The 20,423-nt window shown below is 35.9% G+C and overlaps 1 protein-coding gene across 4 annotated transcripts in view; it reads right to left on the bottom strand.

The window, feature by feature from the left end:
* Nucleotides 1-20,423, bottom strand: part of NOL4 (nucleolar protein 4) — a 402,455-nt gene that overhangs the window by 94,275 nt on the left and 287,757 nt on the right. For 3 of the 4 annotated variants that reach the window (XM_044243197.1, XM_044243199.1, XM_044243201.1), the window contains exons 7-8: nt 17,748-17,927; nt 16,815-17,006 (exon numbers count right to left, since the gene is read on the bottom strand). In XM_044243197.1, coding sequence (XP_044099132.1) covers nt 16,815-17,006; nt 17,748-17,927 — 372 coding nt within the window. The remainder of the gene's footprint in view (nt 1-16,814; nt 17,007-17,747; nt 17,928-20,423) is intronic. The other variant, XM_044243198.1, reaches the window with a different exon arrangement.

Genomic DNA, 20,423 nt, shown 5'->3' with positions numbered 1-20,423 from the left:
ATATTGAACAGTTTTTTAATGAAGATAAGCAAATGATAGATAAGAAATAACATGACAATTAAGCCAGATAAGATAGCAAAATATGAAATTACAAAATAAAAAATGTTCTTTTGGAAGCTAGCCTATATAGTGACATGCCACCTTAGAGTTTTCAAAGCCTCAATCTCACATATGTATGGATGCCATTTATTAGAAGCCTCTAACCTAACAGAGACCTTTTTCTAATTTTTTTAAGTGAATAGGAGCACCTTTATGGCACTTGATTCATTTTTGCTAAAATGTGCTTTAGCACATTTTAAAATGTGCTTTAGCAAGTTGAACCATAGGGTTTATATCTCAATACTGAAAAACAGCTAACTTTGGAGAGAGCTTTCACAGACACTCCTCGGTGGAATTTGTATAGTATATAAAGAGACCAGGCTCTGACCTTGCTTGAACTAGGAAGCAATTTCTGTAGCTGCCTCAGCTGACCTCCTCATGCTTGCACCTCCAAAGTAACCGCTGAAGACAAAAGGTGGGAAAGGTATAGGGTACTGTCTCCACTGCTAACCCCATGAGACGCCTGGGCTGATGTCTAGACAACCCTGACAAAAAAGCATTAAGATAGTGGAAATGCTATTTTTGCAACAGAAAGAAAAGAGAGAGGCCCCTGAAGGGGCACATAAATGCAGCAGCAGCATTTTGAGAAGGAAATAGAAAGGCAGATGTGTGTGCTGGGAACAGAGAGGAGGATCAAATCTGATAAATAATTAAAAATTTTTTAAAAATTGCCATAAAGATGTAAATACAATTTAAAAATTCATATGGCTTCTTCATTTCCTTCTGTACCTTCCTGAGTATGGATAAGATATTCTTGCTCAGAACCAAAAATATATTAAGTCACGAAATCAGTGTCTCATTAAAAGGTAAAGCTTTGGCCATAGCTAGGCTCCTAATGATAATCTAAACCACATGGGAATTAGGCAGACAGTGTTGTTTTTCTCAAGTGAATTATGTTTGGAGACAAAGGTGTTATAGAAAGAAGGAGAGTAAGAACTTTTTATTATGAAAAAAAAATTATTTGATTGTAGCTAACATTATTCAAATAGAAGTGACAATTCACATTATTATAAACTATGTTATTAGGACTTTCATCTGGTTCTAGGGACTGAATTAACACAATCTAAATAAAACATCAGTAAACTCTCTTTTCTTGATCCAGTTACTGACTGTCACATGAAAATCAGAGCGACGTATTTCTGCTCTTCATTATCTTTATTTTTCTCCATCAGGTATCTTCATTCAAAATTAGAAATATATAAAGCTATGGAACTTTATTAAGCTGATTTAATTAAGGTAATAAACACACACCTTCTTAAATGTGTCATAACAGTCTGTTGAACCAGAGAACAAAAGGTAAAATATCCCTGTAATTAAAATTAGCATTTTCTTTCAAATTTTCTAAAAATTTTTTAAAAACAAAATGGGAAACAACTTTCACTAGAACACTAAAAGTTGTGAGGCATGATAATTTATATGATTTCCTTTTCAAAGAAAATGACGGAGAGAGTTGTGCCTTTTCCAGATATAGGAAATTGGTCTTCTAAGAAACTAGAATAATGTCCTAGCTGAGTGGGGCTAGATCACTTTTAAGGTCACTGGATAACCTAATATTTCAATATTTTGGGGAAAAAATCAACTTCAAGGTAAAGCAATCATGTCTCCTTTCCTATTAAATGGAAAAAAATAAGTAGAAGCAAAGATAGGTGACAGACCAGACCCTGTAGTTAAATAGTATAATTTTGAAAATAGAGTTGTTCTGAGTTTATGGTAGAATTATAACTTGATAACTATAACAGTCACAGAAATCATTCAATATATAAGATTCTTCACTAAAGTTTAAAGAAACTGAAACCCAGAGAAGTTAAGTGATTTACCAAAGGACAAACTGACTAGACATAGAATCCAGGGTTCATGTCTTTCAATTCTCAACCCTTCTACTCTCTAAATTCTGTTTCATACTTAGTGCTTTTACATAATTTGTCATTAATATAAAATACTATAGAAAAAAAATCCTTACACACACAGCTTGTGGCACTCAACTAAACAATAAGCAGACCAAAGCTAATCCTTTCCATGTATGTATTAAAATGAATACATGCTCATTGGAAAGAAAGGCAGAATGAATAAATCTATACTACAGTTGAAGAAACAAACATGTATTTTTCAAAGAATTTACTAAATCTTAAGTACATAATGAAATATGTACCTCTAAGTAGAAAACCAGTACCATCTTAATTTAATTTTTAGATAAATATTAATAATACCTAATGCATATTGAATGTTGGGATGGCCAGGTTATTAAAACAAGCAGCTTAGATTCATCATCTAATTTCCAAACAACCCTTGAGAAAAGTACCTATAATATTCATATTTTAGATGAAAAATAAATTTAAGTTCTGAGAGATTATACAAGTTGCCTGAGATCACACAGCTATGTATGTGGAAACACCTGGATTTATATCTAAGTCTGATGATAAACTGGGAATAATTCCAGTAAAGAATTATTCTCAGTTTGCAACTAAAGTCTCAGTAAGCTTAAACAAAACTAGAGACCTTAAATACTACACACCCTACAGAGGAATCCATTTACAGCTAACTCTATTTTGCCTTTAAGCAAAGAATATATTAGGATCTCACAAAAATTCTCCTCTTAAAGGGACTGAGATTCTCCTAATATATTTTCCTATTGACACTTAAAAAACCTTTCTTCATTAATAGCACAAAAATAAATGTGTCTCAGTCCAGTTCTGTCACATGTTCTAAATGGATGCAATATAAATTCGCAAGAGTATCATGTTGGAGAAACCAGGAGTGCCAAGAAATGACTGTATAAGAAACATAAGAAAAGCAGAGTTTCATGCCCAAAATGAGAATGAGGAGCCAGGCAGAGTTCTTGCTTTCCTGCGAGGCAATCTGTTAAAAATCCCCTTGGTTCTAATATTGAGGAGCCAATAACAAGTGCCAATGCTCCTCACTACACAGAGGGCTCCATTATGCTTTCGCCTGGCTCTGAGATACTAAAAATGAGAGCCTTTTGTTTATTTTTCCTCCATAATTTGGCTTTTATCTATTTTTCAGTTCAGGAGTACTTAAGCCAAGATAGTGAGAAGGAAATTAATCAATTTTGCTCCTTATCAAAGTCATGTTATCATAGAGGAATTTAAAGCTATTGTTTAGTTTTGAGTTTTGAGAACCATCTTGGCCAAAACTCTCCTTTCCTTCATCACATCTCATAGCATAGAGCTTATTCTAATATTACCACACTAGGGTCTTCCTGGCAGGTAATTAGCAGAGCATGTTACGGGCTCTCATCACGATTCCACCAGAGACAAGCGCTGAAAATTCCCTCTCACATCAATTAAGGGTGGCCAGAGAATACAAAAGCCTCCATATAATAATCTAAGAATATTTCCACCCCCAAAATCTCAAGTGCATGGAACTCAATAGATAATTTATGAAAAATGACACTTCTCCTTCTGGTTGAACACAGCCCAGTAAATACACTACTTGGTATATATCTTATAAGACTTAAAAATAATGACTCAAAGATGTGATAATCATACACTCCACATGATCGATACCTAGAGTGAGATTTGTTACCTACTTCTTACCCTGGAGATGAGGCAATGTGAACCATCTTCACTCATTATCTCTTCGTAATTAACTGTCATCCTCAACTGGGATGAGCTGATCTTTCCTGAGCACTGCTCTTATTGTAATAATTATCTATGACCAAATCAGTGGTGGTTGTTTCATTAAACAGATGGCTAAATTGTCGCAGGCAACTTCTGGAGTTGAAAAGTCACATTTTAATTGGGGATGTAAGAGTGATTGCTGTTAGCACAACATAAATTTTCCATATATATACATGTAGAACTTACCCCACACCAACAAACGACTCTTTTTTTTAGTCATAAAAATATAAACTGTACAATGTTAAAGTCCTCTGAACTTCTGCCATACATTTAGGGTGCTCCAGGTTTTTTTTCCAATTTTAAAAAAGTAAAAAGAAACCATGACTGTGAGACTCTATTCATGGGTTAACAGTACTTATTAGTGGCAAGGCTCACTAGACCCCAGGGTATCAGCATTACCAGATCAAGTATTAAATGAGGTCAGATTGAGAGCAACTGCATACCCACCCAAGACTGTATCAGAATAGAATGAGCTCTTTCAAAATAACTAAAGCAAATGATACAGTAGTCCATTTGGATAGGGCCCTACACTGAGATTATTTTTCCTAATCCTGTTACTTCATGAAATACATAATTTAAAAATTCTGCAGCTTAGATGAAATGTATATTTTATCTCCCCCAAATGGTATATATATACCTAAGGGATAATTGTTACAGGCTGCGTAGAAAATTGTAGCTCCTAAGGGATTCCTTCTACTAACCAAGTAACTTTATTTGTATACATCAGTGGAATAAAGCAGTAGTTTAGGGGCGCCTGGGTGGCTCAGTGGGTTAAGCCCCTGCCTTCGGCTTGGATCATGGTCCCAGTGTCCTGAGATTGAGCCTCACATTAGGCTCTCTGCCCGGCAGGGAGCCTGTGTCCCCCTCTCTCTTCCTGCCTCTCTGCCTTGTGATCTCTATCAAATCTTGTGATCTCTATCAAATAAATAAATGAAATCTTAAAAAAAAAAAAAAGCAGTAGCTTAGCAATGAAGTGACTGACTTGGATATTATCATGAAATCAGTTACTTACAATTGGTCTGTCTACTTTTGCTATTTACTCTCTTGGAGTCTCACTCATCTGCCAGATGCCATTATTTCTACTTTTACAAATAGCGAAACTAAGGTTCATTCAGTAAGTTCTAAATAGGCAATATAATCTCCATCTCATGGGATAATTGTTGCAATTCCATGATGAGGTAATGTACATAAGGTCACTGGTATCTTCACTTATCTATTCAATATAAGTATTTAATGAGCACATTCTATATGTTAGGAAATGTGCCAAGTTCAAATATATGAACAGTGTCAATACTGTCTCTGCTATCATAGTTTACAAGTTAATACATGCTTAGCATGTAAAGTGTAATACACATTCAATAAAGTATGTTAATTATAGACTCACAACCTTTTATTATAATTCTGTCATGTTTATATTGTATAAATTAAAAGTTTTTTTTTATTCCAACAAATTTGGGGAAATTTGGCAGAAAAAAATTGACATGAGTATATCTAAAATCTTTTTTTCCTACTTTCTGTGAATATTCATAACTTTTATGGCAGAAAGACTAATATATTTGTTTGTGAGATGCTTTCCCAGACCCTGTCATGAGTGTTATGCAATAACTAGAATATATACTCTATCATGTGCCCCAAATTCGAGAAGTTCTGAATTCTGGACCACATAGGATCCAAGGTTAGAGAAGTCTTGTGGATGTGGACTAATATCATAGCTCAATTGTTCTTCCCCCATCCTCTATGGTTTTGATAGAAATAATGAGCAAAGATTCTCAGTTACCTGACCCTGGCCATGACTTAGGCGTGGACGATCATGAGAGTTCATCCCTTTGTTCTTAGTGGCTGATCTAAGGATAGACATATGATCCAAAGAGGAGCAAAGTCCATTCATGGGAAGGGGGATCTGGAGCTGGAAGACAGTTTTTGGACTCTATGTTTTAAGAAGAGAAGCTCAGAGCTGCTGATGGCAGCATTTCACAACAGATAACAGGATATGTCTGAGAAGTAAGCCAACACACAAGAGAAGCATAGTTAAGAAATAGGAAAGCAAAGAAACCTTGACATCTGACATGAATCCAGATATGTGTGAATCTCTGGACTTTACAGTTTCTTGAGAAAATTCTCTGGACCTATTTAAAAGGAGACTGAAGATATGTTTTCAACAGAATTGCTAATTAACTTTCTTCCTAGCTTTAATAATTATGAGTTGATGGTAGCACATTGGCCTTAATTTTAGAACATTATTGGCCTTTAATAATGATATATCACAAATACATGAGGCTTTAATGTCTTATATTTAATACTTTGAAGTCCAGTTTGGTTAATCCCATCTGAAAATGCCTTTGATCAAGACAAGAAAAACTGAATTATCTACTGAAATGACATGTCATGTTTAACAAAATGGCTACTTATTTAAATCTCCACTAAGAAACATCTTTTGATTCTGAAAATAACTGACTAGATATGCTTATGATTATTGCCAATCATGGGCTCTTTGCCCAAGTAGCTTATTTGTGAAACACAACACCATATACAAATTCTAGCCATTTAGTTAACATCACTACCTATTCACACAAACTGCCAAATAGATGAAAATATTTTACAAAATAGTACTTAAAGAGTGAACAAGAATTAAAATTAAATGCAATGTAACTTTTTTCTTTAGGGAGATTTTCTCCCCCCGATGAGATTTTTAGTTAGTAGTCACTTTTAAAATTGAAACACCAAATGCTGAATACTGTGAAAAACACAGCACATGATAAAAATTAGCTTATCTCTCCCAGCTAATTTCTACCACAAAGTAACACATTAGTAAATGTCCATTCATTCATTCGTCTTTCATTCAACAATGTCAGTTCAGTTGAATTGAACATATATTGAGCAGCTTTCATGAGGAATTAACTGCGCTCTATGTAAAACACTCTACGGGATACGGACATGAACAAGGTAAGCAGCATTGTATTCAAGGAAAAGAACTTCCTGTAAGGAAACTAAGGCCCATATATAAATGACAGCAATAGAAGACAAGATAAAACTACAAAAGATGTACCACAAAGTACAATTTGCACACAGAAGAGAGAGAGATTTAAGGTTGTTTGTAGCGAGAAGTGAGGACAAAATAAAGATATATTTGATTTAGTCCTCCAACTAGTTCAAGAGATTGAGACAATGAGGGTTTTCCAGTAAAGGGAGCCATGGAACCCAATTTCAAATTTGATTGCATTTTATCATGTTCCTCAGATACTAGGTACTAGACTATGTAGGACTTTTTACATTTGTTACTTCAAGTGACATTGGTTTTCATGTATGAAATAAATACTATTCGTTTCCTGTTTTCCCCAGGAGGAAACTGAAGCTTAGGGATACAAACTCTATGAGTCACAACTGCCAAAGCAGGTCTAAGAACCAAGATCCACGGACTATGAAATCAAGGTGCTTTTCTTCAGATTTTCTCAGCAATCTCACAAATTTTCTGTTGTTTCTTTCAGGGCTCAGGGTCCCTCTGCTTGGAGGACATTTCAGCTCTTCCACAGACAGCCTGTGAATGGTAACCTTGGTCATTGTCTCTAAGGTCATTCTTTGTTACTCTGGAAGCAGAGGTTACTGATCTGTGAATTAAAAGTAGTTTTTCTGAAAAAAATTAAAAAGCAAGACTATTTTTCCTTAGTCCCTGTAGATAGTCTTCTGGCATCTATTTTGAGGACAAGGGGAGTGCTCATTCAGTTTTTCCATTTTAAGATAATCTCTTGTTTCTTCATAGTAACATTTAAGAATTTCTTGAGTCTGCTGTGGTTTCACTATAATTTACACAGATAAAGATTTATTTTTATTTACATTGTTCATTGCTGGTCTAGTTCTTGTTCTTAGGATTCAATGTTCTACTCAATTCTAAAAAACTCTCCTCTCATCTGTTTGAATGTTGTCCTTATTCTACTTTCTCGTCTGGAATGCCTTTTAGGTCCATCTTGATCATTCTATTTTCCATGTTCACTTCTTTTTTTTTCCCCATTTCTCTTTTTCTTTCCAGAAGTAATTTCTGTAGTTCAGTGTTCCAGATTATTGATTTTCTCTGGCTGAACCTTACCCACTATGTAACTCATGCAGGAAGTTTTAATTTTAATTTTAATATTTATAATGCTTGCCATTTTATTTCTCAAAGTTGTAGCTATATTTCTAATTCTCCTTTCGTAGGGCAGTAGCTCTTCCTGAGTCCCAGCTATTTATACTGTTTGCAGTTCATGTTCCTCTCCAGTTACAAAATCCACATCCCGAATTTAAGTGGGCATTCAGATTGCAACCCTGACCTGTTTTGACCTACACTCAGTTTTTCTACCTTGCCACTCTGTTATCCTATTACATTAAGGGGTTATTATAAACTCTGGTTATGAGTTTACAATCATCAACTTATCAAATCCATAGCCTGGAAATTTCATTTTCTTTCTTTTGATCTTGGCTAGGTATTTAAATAGCTGTTGTATTCTACTCAGTATTTGTGTATTTGTAGAGGGAAGGAGGGTGGGCGGGAGGGGCACTCCATCAAACTCAGGTCAACATTTTGCTAAAACTAAAAGATCAAGTGATAGTAACTCTGACAACTATGTTGGCTATATTCTTTACACTCTAGTTACTCTTCAACCTTAATATATTTAGTAAACAATACCTGTGATCCCTGAGTGAGGAACAACCAGTTACCACAAGAGCACGCACTGAGAAAAGTATCAGAAATCCCATGAGACAGCTTAGTGATAAATGAAATAATTGAGCATATTAGAAGAAAGAGTAGAAAGAGGCCAGGTCATATGCTAATCATTTCATGTGCATTATTCTATGTAATACCCCAACAGCCCACTTTAGAAAACTGGAGATTCAGAAACATCACACTAAATTGTACAGGAATTGGACTTAAGAGACCTAAGTTTCAAAAGGCCACACTCTATTATTGTAAGAAATTTAGAATTTGTTCTGAGATGGCAAAAGTTTGACATTATCAAAGCCAGAATCAAGGAAGACTACTCCAGGAGCAAAGGCAGATTTCTTACATAGCCAGTGAAGTTTAGACACCAGTGTCTCTCAACTTGATGGGACTCCTGGAGTTTCTGGGTATTATAAGGATTCTGGGTATGGAGGGAAAGCCAAAAATCAGGAAGTATTTATACGTAAATGTGTCTGAAAATTGTCTCAAGAGATGTCAGAGGAAAAGGGTTTGAATCTTCATGACTTCTGTTTTTGAAAAATTTTTTTGTGTGATATCTTTTCTTTTCTTTTTTTAAAAATATTTTATTTATTTATTTGACAGACAGAGATCATAAGCAGTCAGAGAGGCAGGCACAGAGAGAGGGGAGGAAGCAGGCTCCCTGCTGAGCAGAGAGCCTGATGCGGGGCTTGATCCCAGGATCCTGAGATCATGACCTGAGCCGAAAGCAGAAGCTTAACCCACTGAGCCACCCAGGCGCCCTGTGTGATATCTTTTCTAATTAGAAATAAATATTCAGCCTTCTCCTTAATTTTTTGCTCATTATTTTGTATTACTTTTCTTTTAATGAAAGGCATAACTTCTATAACTTTCATGCACAAATCCTAGTTCTGTCCTTGCCTAGGAATAGAGTAGGGAAGGAGTGTATGATGAAAATAGAGAGGTGAGTTAGGATTCTCTAAGAGTATAGGTATAATAGGTATAAGAATGGCTAGAACTAAAATGGTAGCCAAAAAAAGTAAAAATTATTGGACTGATGCGGGAATCATAGCAAAGAAAGAATAAATGAAATTCAGTGAGTGGTAGGATGTAAGCCATAAGTGGAAGAAACAGTCCAGTCTCATTCCAGGTTGATGAGCACTGCCGTAAATGACAATTAGTGGCGCTATTACCAGAAAGAGGCAAAACGAGAGGAATTTACTGGTGATTTGGTAGATGAAGTGAAAGACCAGTGGAGAGGATGAATGATAGGGAATACAAAAATTTCCCTGTGGATAGAACAATACATTTGTCCAGCATCTGGCTGACATTTGGAATGAAATACAAAAGCATTGCAGATGACTGGGATTCTATGTTGAGTGCTGCTTACATAGAACAGACCCTCCAGAGCTGCATATAGGGGAAGACGCTGTAGATGGCCAAGCCTGGATCTTAGCAAATAGCTCAAAAGCAAGAAAAGGAGACCAACAAGATCCTCAAGAAAATGGGGGTGACTTCATTGAGGATGCAATGTTTGGGTTTGGTACAAAGACAATTATGCGATCTTTCAAAGAACCAATTCAATAGGGTTGTGAGAACCAGAGTCTGGGTGTGAGGGACCACTGGGGAATTGGTGATCTGTGAGTATAAAATAATCTTTCAGGAAACCTGGCAAAGAAGTGTAGTCTCATAGACGAGATGAATTATCATCTTGGAGTCTGGGAACTTTTTATTTTTATTTATTTATTTATTTATTTATTTATTTATTTTTTAAAGTCAGAAGTTTCTCAGTGAAAAGGGAAAACAGGAAATATGTGTGTTGGGATGGTTGATGAAGCAACATCCTGAAGGAGGCTGAATGATGGGAGAACAGAGGCTTTGGAGTCCTCCAGGGACACATACAATGAGGATATTTCCTCTGAAAAGACAATGGCAGATATTTTAAAAATTTTAGATGATTGTCAAAGTTTTTTAATATTGCTCATACAGACTCTTTGATAACTAAGACTAAGGTATATCCATGTGAACAATGGCCAAAATGAAATAAAGATGCAGATCTTGAAACTGAAAAAGTGAAAGAATAGTGAATTCAAAAGGTCAGATAGCAAAATTATTAAGGGCTAGTCTGAGGATGTAATTAAAAAGAAATACTATGAATAAAGAACTCAGAAGATAGGGACGCCTGGGTGGCGCAGTTGGTTAAACGACTGCCTCCGGCTCAGGGCGTGATCCTGGTGCCCGGGATCGAGTCCCACATCAGGCTCCCAGCTCCATGGGGAGTCTGCTTCGCTCTCTGACCTTCTCCTCGCTCGTGCTCTCTCTCACTGTCTCTCTCTCTCTCAAATAAATAAAATAAAATCTTAAAAAAAAAAAAAAAAAAAAAAAAAAGAACTCAGAAGATGGCATGAAAGTATCCTGGCGGATGGCAGATGATATTTATAAAAAAGAGACTAAAAGTTGGTACAAGTAGCACGTGGGGAATTCAAACAAAATGTGTTGGCTAATTAGCATCAATTAAGTTAATTGGTCACAGTGACAGAAGCCTACACAGTTATATAAATAATAATGTGAATAATGACTGCACAAGTTATTATAGAGTTTTTAATCATGTATGAAGGGGTTGTATGAAGGGGTTGGTAGATCTCTAATCAAAGTTTAAGTTTAAAGAAAAAATTTAATACATTTTTTATAATATATCCATTTGTTAAAGAATGAATAGCAAGGGTCACTGTAGCTTCTGCAATGCTCATATTAGGGAAGTTTAAAATTGAAAATGAATTCTGAGCTCTCTACTTCCATCTGCATTAGACAACTACAGGCAAATGATGTAATTAGTGAAATTCCCTAAAAAAATGTGCTATTTCCTAAACATTACTTCTTTTCTGATGTAAGAGTCATAGGCTCAGAAGACCAGATATCAAAATAGCTGAGGAGGGTACTACAAGAGGTAATTAAAAAGAAATAATATAATAAAGAACTTTTATTACAGTATTAAAATATAGTGTACCAATAATTAGACTTATTAATTTTAATTTATATCTCATTTTTCCCCTAAAATACATATCAGAGCCACCAAAGAAATATATACTCTGTGATCAATTAAACAAAAAAGATAACTATGACTTCAGATAAACTTTGGCTCTGAACTTGCTGGCAGGAAGGCAGTTTAACTGCAAATTATCCTAGTAAAGAGAAAACAAAAGTGTTCTCTTTCCAGAGGAGAAGCACTTTTTTGCTTGTATGACATTCTAAAAAAGTTTCTGAAATAAGGTAATTTACTCTGGATAGTTAGCAGCCTCATGGACAACATCCTTAGTAAAATATTACAAAATGTCACACACCTATTTCTTCAAACACAGTTTATCACATGATATTAAAAAAGTAAATAAACAGGGGCGCCTGGGTGGCTCAGTGGGTTAAGCCACTGCCTTCGGCTCAGGTCATGATCTCAGGGTCCTGGGATTGAGTCCCGCATCGGGCTCTCTGCTCAGCAGGGAGCCTGCTTCCCTCTCTCTCTCTCTGCCTGCCTCTCCATCTACTTGTGATTTCTCTCTGTCAAATAAATACATAAAATCTTAAAAAAAAAAAGTAAATAAACAGGTAATTTTCAAGATGCTGAATTTACTGAATTAAAGTATCTAGGCTATCTGATCAGTCATGGCAGAGTGGCACAATTTGAGATACAGTAGGAATTATGGGCTGCCAGTGTCTTACAATTGCTCCCCTAAATAATCCTTTGAATTTTATTAAAAAAAATACATGCAAACGTATGCAGCATGGTTTAACAGTCTCTAACAATATAAGCTCAGAACACAAAAGGAGAAATCACACCACATAACACAGACTACACTTTGGTATGGCCCAATCCCCCCTTGTTCATAAAGTTTTGCTTTTATGATCTTACCCGTTACATGTGCTCTTTAATTTAAGATCAGGACATCTTGAAGAAACACATTTTTTTCCTAGAACCATCAACAGATGTTCTTTAGAAAACTCGTTAAGTAATTTGAGAGTCAAAACTGCACAACTGAATCAGTAACAATTAGATGTATTTGTTAAAGGATTAATTTAAAGGCTGCTTAACTCATTCATTGAGTTCCAAAAATCTAATGAAACCTTAAACAGTACTCTGGATCAAACTTACAGAGATTTTTCAGAAAACATACCCTTTGATATTCAATGCTGAGAATTTTATGATTTGAAAGGATTGTAACAGTGAGTTGGTAAAAGTGTATAGAAAAGAATCATAATACAGAATAGTTACATTTATATAAATATAGTAATATAGTTATTGACTTAGCCCATTACAGAGACTATATGGAGTGAAGGCATGAAATTTTGGCCACTTAGGCTATCAAGATCTGTGTAGTCTTGATAATTCTAGTGAAATAAAAATGCTTAAATACCTACTCTAATATTTGTATGCATTCAGTGAAGTCAGTATTTATATTGTAAGTGAGTATTTATGTTAACATGGAAATTCTTAAGGGAGAATTATTTTTTACCATGCATAGATTTTATAAATGACAGTGGGAAATTAATAAAAGTGAATGCCAACATTCTCAACTAATATATGTTGTGATAAAATACTTCTATGGGATTACCTCTTCGAATTTTTTGAATTTCTTAAAGTCAGCACAAAACATAATTCAATATTTTGTGTTTCACTCTACTTAAGGAGTCTTCTGGCTGAGACACCCCAAGTAACTGGAAGAGATAAATTTGTTGAATGCCACTTTCATTTTATAAGATGGAATCTCCTACCAAATAATTCTACACTTCTGCAAACCTATAATGGGGCACGTGGGTGCTCAATCAGTTAAGCATCTGCCTTTGGCTTGGGTCATAATTCCAGGGTCTTGGGATTGAGCCCCACATCTGGTTCCTTGCTCAGCAGAGAGCCTGCTTCTCTTTCTGCCTCCCTCTCCCCCTGTTTATGCTATCAAATAAATATAAAAATGAAAATAAAACAATTCTACACATAAGAATTTCATTTTACAAATATATAAAAAAAATCTTGTTGATTGTTTGACCTGTTAAGTATTGCAGAATAATTTATACATAAAAACAACTACATGCTGAAAACAAGGCTTTTTTCCATGTCTACCTACACAAAACACAATAGAAGATTATTTATTTAATGCTGTCTCAATTAAAAAAACTATGGATATTATATCAAATTTTTAAAAGTGAGAGCAAAAAATACTCACAATAATTACTTGTAATTACTGTCTGCCCTAGTTATACATTTTCCTATCTGTTCTAGATAGGGATAAGTATTCAAAATGACACATAAACCTCCCCAGGTCCCATGACAATGAAGTAATACACTTAAAAAACCAAAAAAACAAAATCAAGACTCCAAGTGTCAACTGAATGGTAGATTTGTTATTTACAGAATATTCCTGAATAACTGTATAAAAAGAACTCAACCTGTGATAAAAATTTTCGTTCATGTTGTTCACTTAACATTTAATTTCAATAGGCCTTATATTACTTAAGTATTTCACTTCCCACAACTTGTCACCTCAATGAATCATAATGTGAAGGAACATGTTATATTCTCCTAAATAGCTGGTTAGAAATCTCTAATATTTCTGCTTATTACTTTGTGTAATGGTATGTACATTATTGAATAAGTGAAAAATGAATAAATACAAAACAAAAACTCAGTAAAATAGTATTTCTATAAATTATTTTTCTTTGTGATTAGTTTGTAAAACTCCTTGACTTTGAATTAGTCAACTTCTGTTCCTCTCTATGCATAGCACAGGGTGTATAACAAATAGATGCCAATTTTGAAGTAAATAAATATGATCAAAAGAAAATCTGGGGTTCCTGGGTGGCTCAGTAGGTTAAACCTCTGCCTTCAGCTCATGTTATGATCTCAGGGTCCTGGGATCGAGCCCCACATCAGGCTCTCTGCTCAGCAGGGAGCCTGCTTCCCTCTCTCTCTGCCTGCCTCTCTGCCTGCTTGTCATCTCTGTCAAATAAATAAATAAAATCTTAAAAAAAAAAAAAAGAAACCTGTGAAAGTTTCAAATATGCCTTAGAGAAATTAAGAATCTCACATGACAACGATTTTTCTCATAAAGAATAATTAATGGAAAATAAGAAATTTCACCAAAGAATCTTTAAATAATATTACAAGATTAGGAAAAAAATAGAAATACCTGATGCTAGTAAAATAAAAACCCTGATAATATGATATCGCCTTAATTGTTACTGAAAAGGAAAAGTATACATTGTACATTGTATTCTGAATGAGACATATTTAGGTTGGATTCCAATTTTACATTAGCTGTCGAGGGGTTCCGAACCAAAGGTCAGTGCCAGGACCCTAGGCTTTTATACCTGTTTAGATACCCTTTCTCTCTGTCATCTCTCTTCTATTGAGTAGGTAATAATAATTTTTAAATAATTTGGTAATGGGAGAAATCGCTTTATTTTCTTCAAGCAAACTCTCTTCTCTGATACCTCTACTGTCACCATTTCATTTGCTCAGGCACAGCAATGCCATTTGATTCTAAAATGACTTATGCCCTACAAACTCTGACTTCAATATAGTTAGTATTCTGAGAAGTAAACAAGTACTTAAGTGGAGTAGTCTATGATTGTTTCAAACACACACTTCGGGAAGCTTTTATCAGATGACGGATTAAATATGATTTGAAGATATTTTCACAGTTAAGATTTATTGAGTGGTTACTATGTGTCAGAAATGGTGTGCAGGGTTTGATAAGTGACAACTTTTATAATTCTCACAAGTTATAAATTAGTTACCACCTCTAGAAGAGGCATCTGAGTACAGATCATTGAAGTAACTTGCCACTCACACAGCTACACGGTGGTGGATTCAGACCTGCAAACCAAACTCTCGGAGGACTGAACCTTGTGCTTGGTACTATCTAGGCAGACGGCCTATTTATAAGGTCATACTGTTTTAAAGAATATCAAAGGCAGACACCTTGGTGGCTCAATCGGCTAAGGATCAGACTCCTGATTTAGGCTCAGATCATGATCTCAGGGTCATGAGATCATGCCCTGTGTTGGGCTCCATACTGGGTGTGGAGCCCGCTTAAAATTCTCTCTCTCGTTCTCCCTCTGCTCCTGACCCTCTCTCTCACACACTCTCTCTCTCTCTTGCTCTCTCTTTCAAAAAGAAAAAAAATATATTGAAAGTATTTCTAGAATCCAGTGAAGAAAAATTGATAATAGACAGTGGATGTTTGGCTTTTGTCGTTTCATTTAGATCTAAGAACCTACTTGTCTTAAATGACATCTCTGAAACCTCTCCTAGCTTCACCGACACTGTCCCTTTACAACTAACACATGACAGGCACTGATCACAAACACCAGCAATCTTGGCTTTCATGAAGCCAAGAAAGGAGACAAAAAATAATGGCTTCAGAAAATTTCTAATAATACATTTCTGCTCCTATACATAAAATACAAAAATTCAAAAAAACACATTGCAAACATGCTCACTATTTCTAAGAATAGCAATTAGAGTAAGATGAAATAGAATAAAGTTCAAAAACCAAGGATATCTGATTTCCACCCATAAATAACCTAACGTCAACATAATCTCATCCATCTGTAAAGCCCAGATGAATAGAAAAGCTCATGTTACCATCCACAAGCACACAAATACAGAGGACAACAAAGCCTTCTTTTCCACGTGAGGATTTTCATTCCCTGATCTTTACTCTTTTTTTTTTTTTTAAAGATTTTATTTATTTATTTGAGAGAGAGACAGTGAGAGAGAGCATGAACGAGGAGAAGGTCAGAGAGAGAAGCAGACTCCCCGTGGAGCTGGGAGCCCGATGCGGGACTCGATCCCGGGACTCCAGGATCATGACCTGAGCCGAAGGCAGTCGTCCAACCAACTGAGCCACCCAGGCGTCCCTACCCTGATCTTTACTCTTAAGGCTTGCTACTTATTAACTACTGGTATGAAAACAGTATTATTTAGTTGGTTCTATCCATTTCCTTTGGTTCCAGAGAAAGCCATTCTCACAAGCCATCTAAAGCAAAAACCTGTGCTTCGGTTGAAGACTTGGTTAGGCTTATATCCACTTCAGTAGTGACAGAGAACAAACGTGAATGAGATGCTGGTTCTCATCGGTTTTTAACTCAGATCCCCCTCATTTCCTGTGACATGGTATCATGTGTGCCTGTGAGCGCTGGTCTCACCAGATACTCCTTATTGAATAACAACGGGGATAAATACTTCAGGAAGATGAAAAGGAGAAGGGGGAAAAAAACAAACAAGCAAACAAAAACCCCTTGGACCTGACATTATGGAAAAAATAAAAAAAGACACTAAGATGAAAAAAGAAATAGTGTCATGGTTTACATGTGGGATTTGGATGGAATCTAGGGCTGTGTTTTAATTCAAAACTCACCATCTCAAAACCACTTCTTTTCATCCGCCTGCAGGACTTGAGGTAAGTACGTATACGTTTTCTGGCACGCTCTTGATACTCAGGGAATTGTCGCCTGCATGAGTCAATGATAGCCTGGATCTTTTCTTTGGGCTGCTTAGAGATTGGGACCATTCGGTCCAAGTTTTCATCTACAAACAGCCTGACAAACATCTGTTGGCAAGAGGGAGACAGAGGAGAAGGGTTTGGAGGACTGCTCTCTGCTATTCCTAGCTTCCTGTCTTGATTACCGATAGGAAAATACTCTTTTCTGCTTTATGCACTGGAGAACTTTGCAATGGAAAGCCAGAAATTTTAAGCAAACACCCTTTAAAGGCTTTCTAAATGGCTGGATTAAAAAAAAAAAAAAAAAAGAAACAGAGAGAAAAAAGAGAGAGAGAGGCAGACAGACAGACAGACAGACAGAAAAGTATAGACTATCATGTAGGAAAAAAAAAGCAGGAAATAACAGTAGACTGTGACAATTAGGCACCCCATAAAATTCTCCATTAATGATAAATGCGACTGCTACATTGCTAGGCTGCACAGTACGCTAATCTCTGAAAACAACCGACTCTTTCGTCATGCATAATTAGCTAAGCCAGGAAGGCGAGAGAAATAACTGATGACAGCCATACTCTTCCGAGGAATAAGCTGAGGCCCCCTCATCCACTAGGTAAACATGCATACTCACACAACACAAATCCAGTTTTCAGCTCACATTTGGCTTTAAAATTCTAAACAAAACACAGCAATTCTGGTGTCTGGTTGGCAAAGAGTGTTTCATGTACTTTTTAAATCCTTCTGTAAATTAAACAGACATGTCTCTAGAATATCCACATTTACCACCAAGCAACAACATGAAAGTGAAGTGGTAAAAAGTAAGCCACAGCGGGGAAGCGCGGCCGGACTCACATTAAAGGCTTTCAGCCGCTCCGCCTCAACGCCATCCGTCTCGTTCACTTTCTCAGAATCGTCCTGCTCCTCGTGGTCATCTTCATCCTCATCTCCCCTGTTTAGAGACAGGTCCTCGGCACCTCGGTCTACACTCTCATTTTTGCCGGAGTCATAGCTTGAGTAGCTATGCGCAGGAGACTGAAAAGAAAGGGGTGAATTGCTGCTTTTAAATTCATCGCAGAGCAGATGAATTCCATTTTTAATTTCAATGGTTTCTGAAAAATCTTGCTGAAAGAGGTTAATCCCAGAGTTGTGGTTATTTTAATTGGAATCAAAATTAGTGGAGTTTAGATGGAAAATCCATCTCCGCAGTCATGCCAGTTACATTACAAGGGCTGGGTAGCTGCACGGAGCATTTCTATCACTGCAGAAAGTTCTATAGACTTTAGGTTTTCAAGAGCAAAGATAGTTTCCACCCAATATACATACTTTCAAAAAGAAAGAGAGAGAAAACCAACCTGTAAGCACCTTTGCGAGAGAGTCATTGAATCACATATTCTTAGAAACAGAAATGACCTCAAAGCTTAGTCAGTCTAACCATATCAGTATTTTCTTAAACAGATAAGGAAACTGAGGGGGGAGGATATATTTAACTGATTTGCCCAACAAGGACTATACATATTGATACTAGGGGTGCTACTTATAAGACAAAATCTTGAAAATCAGTTTTTAAATTGTCCGTGAGTCTTAGGATGGAATCAAATTTTGGTCTAGAGATAAAGAACCAGGTTTCCTCTGAATCATGTGAAGCTTAATGCCTCCTAATGCTTTAAAAGATGAATGTCAACCAACACAGATCTCAAAAGCTTCGATAATTGTGTTCAAGACCAACCATGGGTCCTGCTGTAGTATCTCCTATTCCTTTGTCTACATATCACCTTTTCCTTTCATAAATAGCCTCTGCTCCGCCAAATGAGAGTGCCAACCCCAGGGTAGCAAATGTCTCTACCCCAGCTGTGCCCCGACTTTATCCCTGGGTAGCTGAAATCAAGTTGAATCCCGCAAGGTTAAGCAGAATAGACTCCTAATAACATCATCTGAGATTCCAGATTCAACTATGCCTGAAATTAACCCATCAGCTCTGTGATACTGTACATCTTCTACACCCCATCCTTCTTCATTTTCTTCTTTGCTTAAATCTGAGTTTTAGTCCTTTGCAATGGCATCTGAGGTGGTATGGAAATCAATCATGGTAAGGCCAGATTAACAACCCAAGTTTCACATATGGAAACTTAGATACATAGATTACTTCAATGAAATGGAGATTATCTCTAAACATCAACAGCACTCTCAAATCCAAAATGTAAAATGCTTTTGAAAGAACCTCACAATGGGAAATTTTAAAATCAGCAGTGATTCAAAAATGCCTGTGTGGAATAACATATGTGCGATATGTTGTAAGGATCATGCTAATATATTATGACTTCATAATCAGAGGAAGAATAATAAAACTAGAATAGGTCCCTGACATAAAAAATAAAGTTAAAATTTAAAAAACACATTTTATAATATAGTATTGTAATATTATAATATTTCAAATTATTAACAAGGTATATTTACCTAATAAAATATAAGGCAAATATTCCATAGGTTTGAAAAATAGACTGTGTATATATTTTTAATGCCAATGTGCAACATTTAAAAAATGTTACAGTACACTTAACTGAATGCAAATATGCTGGGATAATATATTCTTTCTGCATTCCATGAGAAATATACAACCCACCGTCTGCTTGAAACAGAACCGGTTAGAATGATGTCAGATTTATACCTCTAGTCCCTCTAGGTAAAGAAGACCCAGTTTTACAGACCTGAGAATATTCAGAATCTAAATCTAAAACATAATCATTTTTTCCTTCTATTATATAAACTGAAATTTTCTCAGCTGGAGTGCCATTTCCTGTCTCTCTCAATGTTGAAGATACAACTAGCTTTCAAGGCCAATCCTAGTAAATTCAATTTCCACCAAGATCCCCTCTTCTATCTCACTCTACTTTAACGTTCTCTAAACTGTGAACTTTTAATATACTATGGCATTTGACACAGATTTAAACACTATCATTGCTCTCTACTTCTCATGTTAATTTGCATTTTCTTTCAAGCTAGACTGAGATAGGAATCAACACTTGACCTCTACATCTTCTCTCACAGCAACAAAGAAATGTTCTTTACAGAAATAGCATTTAAGACTGTTAGCAGTCGCATTTTCTACAAAAGTATGTGGTCTTAAAAAATGGGGGAATGAAGCCAAGTAACAGATTGGGAGAAAATATTTACAAAAGGCACATCTGATAAAGGATTGTTAGCCAAAATACACAAAGAACACGAAAAACTAAACATAAGAAAGCAAACAACCTGATTAAAATATGAGCCCCAAACCTGAAGTGATAACTCAGCAAAGGAGACACACAGATCACACACAGACATATCAAAAGAAGCTCCGCGTCATCCGTCATCAGGGAAATGCAAATTAAAACCAGGAGATACTACTATACACCTATTAGAACAGACAAAATCTGGAACATCAACATCAACATCAAATGCTGGTAAGGATTTGGAGTAGCAGGAACTCATTCACTGATGAAGGGAACGCAAAGTGGTACAACCGCTTTGGAAGACAGTTTGACCTTTTCT

The sequence above is a fragment of the Neovison vison genome, chromosome 3, assembly GCF_020171115.1.
Source record: "Neovison vison isolate M4711 chromosome 3, ASM_NN_V1, whole genome shotgun sequence".
Classification (NCBI taxonomy): domain Eukaryota; kingdom Metazoa; phylum Chordata; class Mammalia; order Carnivora; family Mustelidae; genus Neogale; species Neogale vison.
The sequence above is the reverse complement of the archived record's forward strand: the minus strand, read 5'-3'. Positions and strand labels throughout refer to the sequence as shown.